This window comes from Onychostoma macrolepis, chromosome 05 (assembly GCF_012432095.1).
Source record: "Onychostoma macrolepis isolate SWU-2019 chromosome 05, ASM1243209v1, whole genome shotgun sequence".
In the NCBI taxonomy this organism is placed as follows: Eukaryota; Metazoa; Chordata; class Actinopteri; order Cypriniformes; family Cyprinidae; genus Onychostoma; species Onychostoma macrolepis.
Window position 1 is genome coordinate 12,217,405 of NC_081159.1, and position 17,724 is coordinate 12,235,128.

Below are 17,724 nucleotides of genomic sequence, written 5' to 3' on the forward strand. Positions count from 1 at the left end.
GGGATCGTGTTGCTGTGTTGTCGTGCGGACCAACACGTGCTTGCCTTGGATCAAGGGTCGAAACCTCCTCAAGGCCAAAAGCACGTCAACAACTCGAGGCAATTGGTATGCCAATGCAATGGGAGCGAACACCAGCCTGGTGGTTGATGTATGCAACCGTTGCTGTGTTGTCGTGCGGACCAACACGTGCTTGCCTGGGATCAAGGGTTGAAACCTCCTCAAGGCCAAAAGCACGTCAGGAGTATGCCCCTCATATGCCCCTTGAGAGGGACCGCTGTTCTCTGCTTGAGAGCCCTCAAGCATTTCAGCACCGACTAAGCATGATCCTGAGAGGCGTGCAGTCATCGTAACCGAGTCCACTCCGAGAAAAGAGATACTCTGCACAAGGGAGAGTTTTGCTCTTTTCCCAGTTGACCCGAAGTCCCAATCGGGCTAGTCGGTCGAGGACCATGTCCCTATGTGCGCAAACCAATTCTCGCGAGTGAGCTAGGATCAGTCAGTCGTCGAGGTAATTGAGAATGCGAATACCCACTTCTCTGAGAGGGGCAAGGACAGCCTCTGCGATCAGCCTCTGGTAAAGATGTGAGGAGACAGGACAGCCCAAAAGGGAGGAACCTCATACTAATATGCCCACCCTTCGAAGGCAACCCGTAGAACGGCTTGAGCCTTGGAAGGATCGAGATAGGACAGGGGTCTACTCAAGTATGCATTTCCCCCAGTGAGCCACATTGCACAGAAAATGTGCAAAGTCAGGGAGGACGAAGAACAGCTCCTGCTTGTGGCCCCTTATTGGCCCAACAGGACCTGGTTCTCGGAGCTCGTGCTCATGGCATCAGTTCCTCCCTGGCGAATTCCCCTGAGGAAGGACCTCCTTTCTCATCGGAAGGGCACAATTTGGCATCCGCGCCCGAATCTCTGGAACCTTCATGTTGGTCCCTGGATGCCACCAGGAGGAACTCAGAGACCTTCTTACCAACAGTGGTGAATACCATTACTCAGGCCAGAGCCCCCTCGACGAGGCGGCTGCATGACCTGAAGTGGCACGTTTTCGTGAATTGGTGTTTTTCCCAGGGCAAGGACCCTCGGAGATGTGGCATCGGATCTGTACTCTCCTTCCTCCAAGGAGGCCTGGACAGGCACCTGTCTGCTTCTACACTGAAGGTGTACATGGCGGCGATCGCGGCTAACCATGACACTGTGGGAGGCAGATCGGTGAGGAAGCACGATCTGGTTATTAGCTGCCTCAGAGGCGCCCAGAGGTTGAACCCTCCGAGGCCACGTCTCATTCCCTCTTGGGATCTTTCTGTGGTCTTACAGGCCTTACAGAGAGATCCGTTGAGCCCCTTCAGTCAGTCGAGTTCAGTGCCCTCTCCATGAAGACGCCCCTCCTGACTGCGCTCACTTCTTGTCCTAAGACCTCAGCCTGGATATGTGCCCAAGGTTCCCACCACTCCCTTCAGGGATCAGGTGGTGACATTGCAAGCTATCCCTTTCCAAGAAGGGGACCCCGACCTGTCTCCGTTTGTTTGTTTGTTTGTTTGTTTGTTTGTTTGTTTGTTTTATTTGAAAAAATGTAAAACATAATACAAAAAAGTACAAAAAGACTAGTTCATACACATTTCAAAACTGTCGAGGATTACCATTACTCAGGCCAGAGTTGTGCCCAGTGCGAGCCCTAAGCACATTTCCTGGCTGATCGCTTTTTATCTGCTTGGAGGACAGCAGAAGGGGAATGCTGTCTCCAGACAAAGGATCTCCCACTGGATTGTGGATGCGATTCTGACGGCCTATCAGGCCAGAGGCTTACCTTGCCCACTGGGAGTGAGGGCTCACTCTACCAGGGGCATGGCTGCATCAGCAGCCCTGGCAAACGGGGCCTCTCCAGCAGATATCTGTAGAGCTGCAGGTTGGGCTACACCTAATACATTTGCTAGATTTATAATCTGCGAATGGAACCAGTTTTTCCTAGAGTTCTGAACTCAGGAGACTGGCAGAGTGTAGAGCTTGATACCAGCGCCACTCCCCTCAGGGTAGTTATGCGCTTATTCAGTCCAGCTTAGGTTCCTTTCATGAACTCTGGACTGCCCTTCCATCACATAAGCACTTTTTCTTAGCAAGTTTGGCGGAGGAACTTGCTAAGTTCCCTCGAGTGAACTCTTGTATTGGGTTAGTACTCCACATGTAGTGGCTCCTCTTGCAGCCCCATGTGTGTATTCTCCACTGAGTAACCCCTGAGGCTCAGTGTTCCCCTAGACAGACATTCAATCTGTCAACAGGCTCTGAGTTTTGGTGAGCCCACCTCAGAATCTTCCCTATGTGGTACTTCCTCTGTAAGTCCATAGGTTGATCTTCACGTTACCTCCCCATTGGGTAGGATGTGATCTCCGTAGTGCCTTTCTCCCATGGGGAAATAGTCACTGTCCCAACATTCACCACCAAGACTTTTCAGCTGATATATTATGGTGAGTATTACTATAGAGAGAAGGCTCCGGGCTGAGGGGACCTTTGCCTTTATGGTGGCTCTCCCGGATGTTGGAGAGTGAGGTCCTAAGGGTTAATCCCATTTCTCTGTCTTACCCCTTCCCCTTCGTCTTACCCCTAGCCCTTGTCCCTCGAAACCGAGATGTAAGCGCTAGGGGTGAAAACATACCCCTATGAAATGAGACACCACTTGGTTACGGTTACGTCATCATACACCGTCGCTAGCTGGCTGCTACGTCACCAGAGCCGACAAGTGTTGATCACAAACTTTGGATCGTTTTACAAACTTGTTAAAACTGTAGACATGCATGGAGTCCATTCAAGGCTAGTCTGCGGGGCTGTTGTGCAAATCAGCAATGTAACGTTAGCGTAGCAATCTAGCGATTTTTTTTTTTTTTTTTTTTTTTTTTTTAAACGTTTCAATTAAGAACATGGTTGCAAATATATATGTACAGGACTGTCTAGAGCACAAAACAAGACTGTCGTAATTTTTTAATAAATTATTTAAGCCGAAAATACTTGAATACTTGATGATCTGGCCGCCATTGTTGCCGGTTGTGCAGTGTGTTCTGGGTACCCCTTGGTTTCAAGTAAGCTCGCAAAAATTCTTGGTTTTAAGGGGTATCTACCACTTCCCCTTAGCCCTACCCCTCGATCAAAACGAGAATTGGGATAGCCCTTACTCTCATGTGAACGCGCAAAACTAAGGGGAAGGGGTAAGGGGAAGGGGTAAGACAGAGAAATGGGATTCACCCTAAGTCTTGGGCGTTGGAAGGTTACGAGGAGGAGAGGTGCATTTGGTCGTGACACGCTGGCTTGTCAACATCTGCATCCCTGTGGACTCGTGACGCAGGTCGGCAGTTTAGTATAGGGACCCCTAGTGTCGGACACTTGACACAACGTCAAAGTGAACGACAGAAGGGGAACGTCTTGGTTGTGTATGGTAACCCTCGTTCCCTGATGGAGGGAACAGAGACGTTGTGTCCATCTTGCCACTACCCCGAACTGCCTCTGAGTGGGTTGAGATGCTTCTCGACTCCTCAGAACAGAACGAGTGAGCAGATGCTACGCTAGCCTATTTATACCCGGATATCCGGGTGTGGCCAGCTATGCAAATTCTGCACACCCAATTTCATTGGCCTTTTCTCAAAGGTGTCAGAGGTGTTTGGGCTCCTAAGAGCGACCCCTAGTGTCGTACACTCGACACAACGTCTCCGTTCCCTCCATCAGGGAACGAGGGTTACCATGTAACCAAGACGACTTTGGGCCGGTCCTCAGTGTGTTTCCACCACAGGAACCAGGATAAAAATAAAGTTCTGGGTAAAAATGTGCCCCTCAGAAAGTCCCTGCTCGCGAGGTAGTACTTTTTCAAAGGTCCGGAACTTTCGGGGGCAGGACTTGGGAGCTGAGCATGCTGATTGGTTGAGTTCAAGCAGTATTGTATTTCAACCATTCAACCGCATAATTTTAAAAAATATTACTGTTATTGTGTCATGAAATGTAGTTTTAAAAGTATTTCAGGCGAGAATGTAGTTGTTTAAAACTCAAATCTGCAGTTTATTTATAAGGACAGTGACTATTTGAAAATGTGCTTCGCTGATTTCGGAGATGTGAGCTCCACACGATCAGCGGGCACTCAGTGCTCATGTTTCCCGACGAGAGCAGCCTCAACTCGGCTAGTCCTTCTGTCATTTGCCGCTGGTTCTGGTATCTCTGTAGTGGTTAAACATAAGATATAATTTGTTTTGGGTAAATCTAACAGGTAATCTTTAGTCTTTATTCTACTAATCTATTAATATGTTAAAATGAAAATGAAAAGAGGCAATACTGTTTGATATAATAGCCTATTTATTTTAAATTGTAATGTACGTTCCCTGAACTACATTTCTGCGGCTATTAATATGTTTAAATGAAAACGAAGAGATGCAGTGGTGTTTGATATCATATTTCGTCTTATTGTAAATGCAGTGAGGAAAATTGCAGTAGCCAGGGTAAATTGACTGATGTTATCAAGTAAGCTGCTCTTTGAAGAATTACCGGACTTGCGTCGCCCCGTCCGTGGGAGTTCACACTCCCGAGTCGAACTTGCGAAGTCAGAACTACTGAGGATGCAAGTCCAAAATTTGCGTACTTGGTATTGAGAAACACGCGCAGACCTACATCACCAGATTATTTGCCTAATCTTCTCGGTACTTTAGACCGCGATGGAAACGCAGGCAGCAACAGGTCTGGGGTAAAAAAAGTTCCTGGGACAAATTGTTCCAGGTAATTTCGGTGGAAAAGCGGCTTTTGTTGACCCTGGAACAACATTTTAATCCAAAATTTTATTCCTACACCTAAATCTAACCTTAACCATGAGTAATCCCTAAAATCAGAGGAAATGAATGACATGATGTACAAGCACCAAACACTGATTGTAAGCCTAAATTTCACAAAAATTATAAACTGGTTCTTCAAATCTGATTGGTTAATCACAACGTTGTTCCAGGGTCAAACAAAGATGTTGATCCATGAACATGTCGCACTTGGTAAAATCAGGTGGTCGCCGTGGCTTTGCCAAGTAAGACATGTTCCTGGATCAACATCTTTTGTTGATCCTGGATCAACATTACTGTCCAAAAATATAGACTTAACCCAATCCCTACCCATAATTTATTCCTAAAATCAGTGTGAAATGATAGCTGATTAACAAGGGTGTAGAAGCACCTAACCCTGATCATAAGCCTAAAACAGATATTTCCTGAAAAGTTGTCCCTCAATTCTGATTGGTTGATTGGAATGACGTTCCAGGATCAACAAGGATGACATAAATTGACATTCCCAGAATTCCCTGCATGATACTTCACATTTGATGTTTTTTCATTGAAATAACTGTGTCCACTTGTTTTTTTTCTTATCAGTTGTGTACATCAGGGTTTTATCTGACATCTAATGTCGTTAAATTGTTGTTTATTGCATTATTTTACAATCATGCGTGTTAATATAATGGTGTTCTGTATTTTTGTGAATGACACTGTGCACCTTCTGTGCCACAAATTCTGTCAACTGATCTTAACATGTGCTAAATCTGATAATATCCCATATTCTCATCAACCAAAAAAGGTCATTTTTTTGTTTTGTAACCTTGAGCTGAGAACCAAATGACTCAATGGCTTTTATGACTAATAAAAGTATAGGGCCATCCTAATTTTAGAGGCCATTTAGAATGGATTAAAACAATTCTACTGAATGTGACCCTGTGAAATTAGTAAAAGTGTCAGATTTGGATTTTAAATCTTATCTGTGTCACTTGGTATTTTATGCTTATGGATCTCCAGTGTGCAGTTATGCTGTGAATTCTGCCAGCACCACACTTGATAAATGCCTTTTTATGGCGAGCATAGAAAATGATCAGCATCTGGGAAATGATCCTTAGACTTGGATTAAAAGCTATTTTATCAGGGCAAACAGCGAGTACTCTTCAGTGTGCACGCCAGAAAGGTCATTATATTCACGCATGTGACATTTGGCTTTTACATATCCCCTCCTCTCATCTAAAATGCTGATTGGACATATTTGACCTCATTACGCTGTTGTCCTTGTCTGCCCCCTCCCCATCCAACCCTCAATGGATGTAACCTGGAGGTTTAGCCAACTCACACTGTCACATTGCGATCTGGGCAGCTGTCTCCGAAGGTGCCCCCTTGCTCCTTGAAGGTGATGAGGTTCCAAACAGCCACCACGGTGTCTTCAGGCACGTTGAAGTGGAACAGCTCCACGCTGGCAAAAGAGCGGTAGGCGTTGAGCTTGCGAGGCGTCCGGGTGAAATAGTCAGTTACAAACAGGCAATCTAGGGAATGGAACAAGGAGAGAGTTATTTAGATAAAAGATGGCGATCTTTGGTGATTGGCTAGAAGCTGGGTGGGAAGAAGGTTGGAGGAATCAGTCTTAATGCGGTTTGGTTGACCTTCCTTCTGAAAACTCCACCAGTGATTTAATCACACTTGCCGTGGGTCATGCGTGCTTTGGCTTCGATTCAAAAACCCAGACTCTATGCAAAATTAATTTCGTTGCAATCCCTCAATACAAGGCCTGGGAGGAAGCAGCAAAATGACATTTGCAATCTGCCTTAATGAGCCGTGGCTTCCTATGGCTCCATCGTCAGAGAACCTAATGGCTTCCAATCTCCTCATGATTTGTAGAGGGAAACAGTTGCCCAGTTGCTTCCATGATATTCATGTATTCCCTGTGTGTTCAACGCACAGGTGCAAATGCAGTTATGCAGTCAAGACACTCAGTAGACTTAATATTCTCTATACACTATATGGCCAAGGGTTTGGGGTCAGTAAGTTTTTCTTCTGTTCTTTTGAACTTTCTATTCATCAAAGGATCTCAAAAATGTATCACAGTTTCCACAGAAATAATGGTTTTGAAATAAGTCTCTTATGCTCAACAAGGCTGCATTTAATTGATTAATTGCAGTAATATTGTGAATTATTATTACAATTTACAAATAACCTTTTTATTTGAACATATTTTAAAATGTAATTTTATTTTAGTGATGGCAAAGCTGTATTTTCATTAGCCATTACTTCAGTCTTCAGTGTCACATGATTCTTAACAAATCATTTTATTATGCTGAAGAAACATTTATAATTATCTTTTGTAACAAATGTATTCATTGTTACTTTTGATCAATTTAATGCGCCCTTGCTGAATAAAGTATAAATTTCATCCTAACCAAGATTCATTCAAAACCCATTTTGTTTGTGAGACAGATTTCTTATTAAATTATAAAATAAATGTATAATCATTTTTATCCTGATCCAGTCTGATGTAATATAATTATATTTAAAAAATACTTTTTCAACAGAGTAGCATTACTGAAATTTAAGCACTTAAATTATGAGTAGTTTGAAGCTTCCCTAACATTGCCATACACATTCAGAACAATAATATAATTCAGTCCTGAAAATTAATGCAGTTGTCGCCCTCAATACTGCGTTTGTTGCCAGAATGAGCCTGAACATCCTAAAGCTCCCAGACTGAGGAGATCTCAACTCTCATACCCATCAATACTGTACATCCCCAAAGCTCAGGAGCAGCACTGCAGTGTAACTATCTCTGGAGATAGTTTGTGTGTGACATACAGAGAAAATGAGAAGAAATGTATAAGGTTGGGAAGCCGGATGAGTGAAGACAAATGACAGCACCTGTATGTCAGTTCTAGCCGTCTGTTTAATCTCTTTCCCGTCGAACCCTTTGCTTCTGTTATTAACAGACACAACAAATCAACCGCTGTGACACTTTTATTAAGCTGATGGACTCTCAGAGGTATGACGCCAGTATGGCCTCTTCATCTGTTAGCTCAGACAGCACAGCACATCCCACTGATGGGCTTCACGCGCAATCACTTACAGTGCGAGTAAAATTACTGAGTGAAATATAGCGGATGGACCCACACCATTTGGTACCGTATGAACTGCAACAATGTCCATCCAGGGCTGAAATGTAGCATTTATAACAACTGCCTTAATAGCTTAAATATCTTAGGAGCAAAATGAATCCAATGAATTTTCAGGAAAGTAAACAATTCCAGAATTTATACAGCAAACTGAAACTCTAAGTTCAAAAAGTGATTTACTTCTCCAAGCAAGCATTTCTGTCAGATAGAAACCCTACTAGTGGCCCAGTCAGAAGTGGACAGGCTGATTACCCCTCATGTCAATCAGGAACAACGGCAGTGTCATGTTGTTTGACCATAACATTGGCTGATGCAATGCAGGTGTGTCAAAATACATCCTCATGTCTTGTCCGCAAAGCAAACAAGAATATCCTTGTGCTTTGAAAGCAGCAGGATACTAAGGTTCAGAAATTACACCTTTATACTGTGGGGTGAATTCACTAAACATTTATCTCAGCTTGCAAACAGCTTAACCAGGCGCAGTCTATACAGTGTTGTGCGATGGCATGTGTATTTAATTCACATCAGTGTCATTCTATCCAACACAAACATTCCTCTTTTCTATTCAAATTAGGTTTAAAACCTTATACACAAAAAACAGACAATGCTATCCCACACGGTATAATCAGCAACCAGAATTTTTCCAAATGAAAATGATACAAAAAGAAAATTTGTTCCAAACCTGTATGACTTTCTTTTCTTTTGTGTTTTTTTTATTTTGAGTGATGTCTATACTTGGTCACCAAAATGGTTTAATTACCAACATTATTCAAAATATCTTCTTTTGTGTTTTACAGATGAAAGTGAAACAGGTTGAGAACAAAACAAGGCAGCATGTGCAAATAAACAACACTATTAGTGTACGTAATTCCTTTTTACTGAAATTCTCCCTCAGTATTCAGTAACAATTGTCCTCCACTTAGGGAACAACATTTATCTATTTTAGTACAACATAGCAAAATGTTTCAGTGCTAAATGATTTAGCCTGATATTACCATTGCTGTTGCAACAATTTGTAATGGGTTTGATGATACTAAACTTGTCAAATAGCAGTGAACTCACACACATTATATTACTGATAGCATACAGTATCTCATACAAGTGAGTACACCCCTCACATTTTTGTAAATATTTGATTATATCTTTTCATGTGACAACACTGAAGAAATGACACTTTGCTACAATGTAAAGTAGTGAGTGTACAGCTTGTATAACAGTGTAAATTTGCTGTCCCCTCAAAATAACTCAACACACAGCCATTAATGTCTAAACCGCTGGCCACAAGAGTGAGTACACCCCTAAGTGAAAATGTCCAAATTGGGCCCAAAGTGTCAATATTTTGTGTGGCCACCATTATTTTCCAGCACTGCTTTAACCCTCTTGGGCATGGAGTTCACCAGAGCTTCACAGGTTGCCACTGGAGTCCTCTTTCACTCCTCCATGACGACATCACGGAGCTGGTGGATGTTAGAGACCTTGCGCTCCTCCACCTTCCGTTTGAGGATGCCCCACAGATGCTCAATAGGGTTTAGGTCTGGAGACATGCTTGACACTTATGCACGAAATCTCACTAAATAATCCTGAATAAGAAAAAAGTGATTTACTCCTACAAGCCAATGATATAAAATTGGATATTTTTAAATTTTTTATTTTTTTTTTAAAAGGGAAAAACATTTATTTTATTGGTTTTAAATATTGGATTTAATTTGTTATTTTTATAGTATTATTTTTATTATTTCAATTTTTATTTTATTAATTTTCAATGAATACATCTTCGTATCAAAGAAAATACCTTAAGCTTGTTTTAACACATAAGGGGAACGTATTTAGTATGGGGATATAAAGTAATTCTGTCCCTACAGCACATCTTGTTCTTGATTCTCACACAGAACACAAACCCTGTTTTTAACAACTGGTATTACTGGCATCTCACTGTTTTTAATCAGTATTTAAATAACTTTGAGGAATCTTTGAAATACAATGTAAAATGGGCACTAATTAAAAGGAAACCACAGAAAAGTGATTGTCCTTTGGAGAATGTAAAGTTTGTTCATGTCTATGTGTCTTTTTCTTTCTGCCACTGCACAGGCCACAAACGATGTTTCACAATGGACCAGACAAGTAATAAATCACAAACCCTTTTATTACATTTCATGTCAATATTCCCCACACAACAAAGTTTACTGCCGCTCAATACAGGTTCCCTTCTTTCAATCTAACCTTCAGATTGAGGAGTATTAAAATTAATATCACTTTTTTTCTCCCAGTCACGTTACCTCTCCAGCAGTGACGGGGAATCAATAATTAATGATGTCTCTCTCTCACATATGTAGAGCCCCATATTCCCCACTGTCATTGTTTCTACACATGAGAGGCCGAGATATTGAGGTCAGATTGCTTTTACCGTATGTCTTCATGAAAAACACTCTATAGCCTGAAGACTTCGATTTGTCAAAAATATGGAGGCCTTTCAGCAAATCTCTATTTACGTTTGCATCAGAACCCATAGATATCTATATGAGATCTGCTGTATCTAAGCTGTCCACCATATTAGACAAAGCCTGTCAATGAACACAGCAGCAAATTGAATGTGTGTTTGCAAGTATAGTTCTCGTCTTCAACAGTCTTTAACTTTGATTTTCACAGGCTTTAGTTAACCTTTTTTTTTTTTTTTTAGATAATTCTGCATATGGTAAATAGAAAAGAATACTTGTTAAAGCTCTAGATATCTATGGCTTGTCCAACTGTGATGCATAATGTTGTGGCATTTTCAATGAAAATTCATTAGTTTACTTTGACTTAAGAGCAGTATCTGAAAAGTTGACCTGTGGTGGATGCATTGACATATCTGGAGTAGACAAATGAGGTGTCTACTGTAAGCATATCTACAGAATCGCTGTAAAACACTGCAGGCAATCAAAATGTGTGATATACAGTTATGAAGAATGTGATTTTGTACCAATGAGATATCACAAACTGGGATGCTGCAGAAGTAAAAACAAGTGACCTACAAAATGTCCTGTCACTCATAGCGGTTGTATCTTATTAGGACACAGTGTGAAGCGGGAAAAAAACTAGGGCTGTAAATCAGTTAAAAATTCATTAGAATCAAAACAATATTTACTGAGAAATGATAAACACATTGAAAAAAAAATTATTACAAAAGTGTCTTTACAAGAAAATACATTGTGTCTTTCATTATCAGTCTTTTTTTTTTCTTTTTTTTTTTACAATTAATTTATTTGCAGAATTTGTAATAATTACTATTTAAATTGTATGTTTTATTTAAATATTACTATTTAATATTAAAAATACAAATATTATTCATTAAACTAAACTCATTGTAATTTTTCTTAAAAATTGATCTCTTCCACTGAGTTTGTTAGTTTCATTATCATAAATATTTATTTTTAAATTGTTACATTTTTTAACATTTGTAATAATTATTATTCAAACTGTATTATTATTTTAATATTACTGTTTAATATTAAAATAAAAACATAAATATTAAAAAAAACTTTTTAATACAGTCTTTAAAAAAACAATATTCATGGTCATTCCCAGTCACACCTGGTCTCTCCAGCAAAAACGAAAAAGTGTATAAGCAATGTACCACGCCAATCTGAAAACTCCCTGCACAGATGTCTACAACCATTAGCGTTTCTCCCAGAAGCTTCACTACATCAGTGGAGGTGATCTGTGCTGACACAAGGTGGATTAGTGCTATCAGGATAGCATGGAGGGAGTGTGTCCTTGCAGCAGAGGAGTTTTACGGAAAGCTTGTGGAGTTCTTGGAAGGATGCTTTAGACTGAGAGAGAAATCCTCAAATGCTTGCTTAAGTCAAGCGCGCTGGGAATGAGTCCAGGAAAAAGCGAGTTAGCAGGCACACACATTTGCACACCACTCACACATAGACAGGCTACTATATATGTGCATCTACGTCATTCTTCTCCCTAAGGTTATACAGTTTTGGTGCGTTAATTTCCTCCATCTCTTGAGTAGCATATCAGGGCAGAAGCTGTTCCGTCAGTTTTCATCATGCTGAAATGCTGTGATGAAGAGATGACTTGTGACATGTGCATCATAAAATTACCATCGGATCGCATCTCCAGAGGGAAAGTGATCCAACCCCTGAATCCGCAGTACTGCCTACAGTATGTTGCTTTTAGCGAGAACACAGAGACTAGATGAGGAGAAAGTGTTTTAAGGGAGCATATGGGATAGAGGATCTGCATGTGTAATGGAGGAACAAGAGTGGAGAAGAATTCAGAAACATAACTAATTTATGCAAGGAGAAGTAGGTAACTGGTGTTTTGAGTGCAAATGACAAAGGTGGCACATGGCTCTTTTTAGTGACTGGGAAAAACCTGAATTGCAATTCTTTTGTGCTGTTTCTCAATTCATCAAACCAGGAAGTGGCCACGATGGTCATTTCTGACTTTTTTGGTCCCACTTTATATTAGGTGGCCTTAACTACTATGTACTTACATTTAAATTAATCATTTGGTACAATGCACTTATTGTGTACATACATGTTTTTACATTGTACTTGTATTTTTAAAATACCTGCATGTAATTACATCTGTAATTAAATTACAGATGCATTAAATTGTTTAAAAGTTTTATATTGTGTGAAAAAAGTGAGCCTTTTTTATTTGCAATAATATTTTACAATATAAATGCTTTTATTTTTGATCAAAGCAGCCTTGGACAGCATAAAAACATTTTGCAAAGCCTACCAACCCCAACCAACTAGAGGAGATGCAGCCAAAAAAATGTGCATTGTAAAAGAAAAAAAACTTTTGTGACTCTTATAATTTACTCTCTACCATAAAATACAAAAATATTTTATTTAATGGGCTAAAGTTAAAACAAATTTTCTTTGCTGCATATTTCCCATAGTGCAATGTGGATTATCATGCATCCTTTTCATTTGATTTGATATTGAATTTGTTGCCATTATAATTTTATGCCTTACAAGAACCAATTCAACATTCAACTCATAAAGAAACCTCACTGAGATAAAATGTAGAAAGCTTTAACAGTGGTCACAGACACTCAGCAGCTCCCTTTGCAGTTCAAGCATGTAGCCAAAAATGACACCAGACTTACATTTTTTACATAAAGTGCTTTCAAAACTGTTCTTTTTGCTCCAGGTGATCAGGTTTATAAATTGCATCAAACAAATACGCGCATTTGTGGGTCACACACTGACACTCTTCCTCCAAGCAATGTCTGCATCTCCCAGACTAAGCTCTCGAGGCAGGTTGACCTGGTGGATGCTCTTCTCAGAGTTCGATTTGCGTCCTCTCCGTTCATCTCCCACATCCGTGCCCAAATCCATGGATTACAACCTTCAAAGAGATGCTCACAGAGACACTCCAAGCAAAGCCTGCTGTAATCTGCTCTGGCAACATCATTACCTAGGCCGCTAGTATTTCAGCACGTCCCAGAGAGGGGGGGACTAAGAAAATTACCGCAAGCTTAGACCTCAAAATCTGCCTGTGTGAAATCGCCCTACTTGAAATGTTTTAATAGCTGTGAATTAGCACCCACATACATCATGGTGACACATTGCAGCTTGTTTAGCCCGTGGTTGGACAGAAAGGAAATACTTCAAAACAGAGATCAAAAGGAGATGGCCACAGGCCACCAAAGTAAGAGATCAATTTTAAGTGCCAGTTCTTGTCCAGAGAGAAAGAGACTCACTGAAAATCGTCACAAACTTACTTTCTTAATATTATGTTTTAATATCACTATTAATAAGGATTGTATGATATCTGTATAATATCAGTCTTTAAATGCAAGATATTTATTAAAGTGTACCTGAAGTATACTTGCAATAGTTCCACTTCAGCACAATCAAATATACTTCAGTATATCTTTAGTTGGACCTCAGCATTACTTCTGCACAATTAAAATGCATTAAGTACAAAATTAGTTGTTCCAATTTAGCAGACTTTAAGTGTACCAGTTTAGTATACTAAAGGTACAATTTCTGGGTATTTTTATTAAGCACATAAATATGTAAATACATTTATTTCATGCTAAGTATACTCCAAATACATTTACATACTACGCACTTAATAAAAATACCCTGCAATTGTACTTTTAGTATACCAAACTGGAACATTTAAAGTCTGCTAAATTGGAACGACTAATTTTGTACTTAATGCACTTTAATTGTACGGAAGTAGTGGTAAAATCCAGCTAAAGATATACTTAAGTATATCTGATTGTGCTGAAGTGGAACTATTGCAAGTATACTTTAGGTACACTTTAAATATTTTGCATTTAAAGACAATCTTCATCAATAGTGACATTAAAACATATTTTAGGCTTAATATTAAGAAATGTGCATTGTGCACAAGTAGTACTCCAAATAAAGTTTAATTACAATTTTTATATCAGTAAGTCTCGAGTGATATGTCAGTAATTATGTTAATAGACTTGAACTATACTTAGTATAAAATTTTTCAATAGGGATAGTTCACCAAAAAATTAAAATTTTGTCATTAATTACTCACCCTCATGTCGTTCCAAACCTGTAAGACCTTTGTTAAACTTTGGAACACAAATTAAGATATTTTTGATGAAATCCAAGAGCTTTCTGACCCTCCATAGAAAGCAATGCAACTGAAATATTCCCAGGCTCAGAAACGTAGTAATGATATTGGTAAAATAATCCATGTGACATCAGTGGTTAAACCGTAATTTTACAAAGCTACAAGAATCATTGTTGTATAACTTTATTCAACAATTCTTCACCTCCAAGTTACCATCCTCCGCATTATCGATAGTACCATGACTATATATACGATCCTCTTGCGTAGCATGAAATCTACTGTCATGTCAACAGTCAGCAACACTGAATATTCCGTGAAGTCGCTGCATATGTAGAGCAGTCCAATTCATGATCCATGACAATTAGGATGCTTCTAAAGGCAGCGAGGCGGCTCACCAGATGCAGAAACCACTTCTAGTCAACACCGGAGGTGAGAAAGAAAAAAGCCTGCTGGAACATGAAGGGTGTTTATCTCGAGAAAAATGACTACAATTGGCATGGGTCAGTCTCAGGTCACCTACACGATCAAAGTTAAAAAGCTATAGCAGATGTCAAATAGGAGGCTATCATATTGAAGACCAGCATGTACTTTTAAAAGTGCACAGACTCTCGTTAAAGGCCAAATGAGAGAAGAGCACAAGGTGAGACAGAGCAATGAAAGCTGCTCCATAAGCATCAGTCACACTGCCCTTGGTGAACCCTGATCATGCAGTCCTGATACTTTGTACCTCGACAGCAATTTTCGACTTGCTATATAACCTCCTTGTTAAAGTCAACGGAAAGTGCTTTTTTATGAAATCCTGGGAATTGTCAGTGATGCCCAGGGTTTCGGTAATGTGCCGCCCCGAGACTGACAACTCATTCTACCTGCATAAAACACAGTCTGTCTGCACACGCCATCGCTGTCTGCTCCATAATTAATGGCAGTGAGCAGAGAGCAGTTCTTTTCTCCTTCCACGCGTGTGTTTCTGAGCCTGTATCCCTGATAAAAGCATAGACTGCTGCCTTGGAGCTCTTTACCACAGCTCTGTCACTTGCCCTTTACATTCTGCCTGACATAACAACATTCAGCCGAGGTTCCACATGCAGCGATGACTGATCCAGACTGACATGAAAGGATGCGTTTCCAGCCCTGAGCTTGAATACTGGAGCATCGTCAAGATGCTTGAAAGCCATGAGGTACTGCAGCAGTGTTTGCAAGATAATGCAATACGCATCCCCGGTTTTAATGAGTTTCATATAGGATTACTCTGAGGTCATACATGGTCACACTTAAACCAAACGTTAAGCCATCACACCACAGATGTATACAGGGGGGGGAAAAAAACCATTTAAAATCACCAAAAAATGTAATGCAGTTCAACACTAATGCACATCCTTCTTATAAGTCATTGTTCAAAAGTCTGGGGTCTTAATGTTCTGGAAAGAAGTCTCTTATGTTCACCAAGCATTGATCAAAAATTAAGAAATCTTATTCAAATTTAAAATAACTGTTTTCTGTTTTAATATATTTAAAAATGTCATTTATTCCTGTGATGGTAAAGGTGAATTTTTAGCAACCATTATTTTCTGCTTATGAATGAATGAATGAATGCCGCATTTATATAGTGCTTTTATTGTGTATTGCTGTACATCCAAAGCACTTTACGCTTTTGCTTAAGACATTTCTTGAAAACAAAAACAGATGTCTTGCCTGATATTTTTTGTGGGATACATTTTTCTTTTCAGGATTCTTTGATGAATGGAAATTACAAAAGAACAGCATTTATTTGCAAAAGAAATCATTTGTAACATTATAAATGTCTTTACTTTCACTTTCGATAAATTTAATGCATCCTTGTTGAATAAAAATATTAAATTCTTTCAAAACAGTAGTGTACGTGCAAACTAGTACACTCTCAGCAGAAAAAAAGTGCAAAAGCTGTCACTAAGCTGGTACCTTTTCAAAAGATACACTCATTGCCAAAAATATTGTCACCCTTGGTAAATATGATCAAAGAAGGCTGTGAAAATTAATCTGTATTGTTGATCCTTTTGATCTTTTATTTAAAAAATTCGCAAAAATCTAACCTTTCATTGGATAATAAGAATTTAAAATGGAGGGAAATATCATTATGAAATAAATGTTTTTCTCTAATACACATTGGACACAATTATTGTCACCCCTAGAAATTCTTATGAGTAAAATATCTTTGAAGTATATTCTCATTCATATTCACAATTTTGAGCACTATATATTCTGTATATTCAATATATTTCTGATGTGCAGCAAAAGATAATTGAGCTTCACAAATTAGTGAAGTGGCTTTAAGAAAAGAGCTAGAGCAGTGAAAATTCCCATTTCTACCATCAGGGCAATAATTAAGAATTTCCAATCAAAATAAAAATGTTACGAAACTGCCTGGAAGAGGACGTGTGTCTATATCGTCCTAATGCATGGTGAGAAGGAGAGTTTGAGTGACTAAAGACTCTCCAAGGACCACAGCTGGAGAATTTCAGAAAATAGTTGAGTCTCGGGGTCAGAAAACCTTTTTTTTTTTAAATTGTCAAACAGCACCTACATCACCACATGTTGTTCGGGAGGGTTTCAAGAAAAATTCTTCTAACTCATCCGAAAACAAACTCCAGCATATTCAGTTATCAGACACGACTGGAACTTCAAATGGGACTGGCTTCTATGGTCAGATGAAACTAAAAAATGAGCTTTTTAGCAGCAAACACTCAAGATGGGTTTGGTGAACACAGGTATAAAAAGTACCCCATGTGTACAATGAAATATACTGCTGTATTTTTGATGATTCCTGGACATCTTGTTTAGACACATGGCATCATGGATTCTATCAAATACCAACAGATAAAAAAATCAATAAGTGACTGACTCTGTTAGAAATCTTATAATGGGCCATGTTTGGATCTTCCAACCGTACAATAATCCAAACACAAACCTCAAAAACAACACAAAAATGGGTCACTGAGCACAAAACCAAGCTTCTGCTACGGCCATTCCAGTCCTCTGACCTGAACCCTATAGAAAATGAGTGGTGAACTGAAGAGAAGAAGCACCAACATGGAGCTGGGAATCTAAAGGGTCTGGAGTGATTCTGGATGAAGGAATGGTCTCTGATCTCTTGTCAGGTGATCTCTGACCTCATCAGGCATCATAGGAGAAAATCTAGAGCTGTTAAACTGGCAAATGGAGGTTTCAAAAAGTATTGAATTAAAGGGTGATGTTAA

The 17,724-nt window shown here is 39.6% G+C and overlaps 1 protein-coding gene across 2 annotated transcripts in view; it reads right to left on the minus strand.

Annotated features, from left to right (window-relative positions):
• Nucleotides 1-17,724, minus strand: part of tmem8b (transmembrane protein 8B) — a 139,864-nt gene that overhangs the window by 93,309 nt on the left and 28,831 nt on the right. For both annotated transcript variants that reach the window (XM_058777690.1, XM_058777691.1), the window contains exon 2: nucleotides 6,121-6,310. In XM_058777690.1, the coding sequence (XP_058633673.1) occupies nucleotides 6,121-6,310 (190 nt within the window). The remainder of the gene's footprint in view (nucleotides 1-6,120; nucleotides 6,311-17,724) is intronic.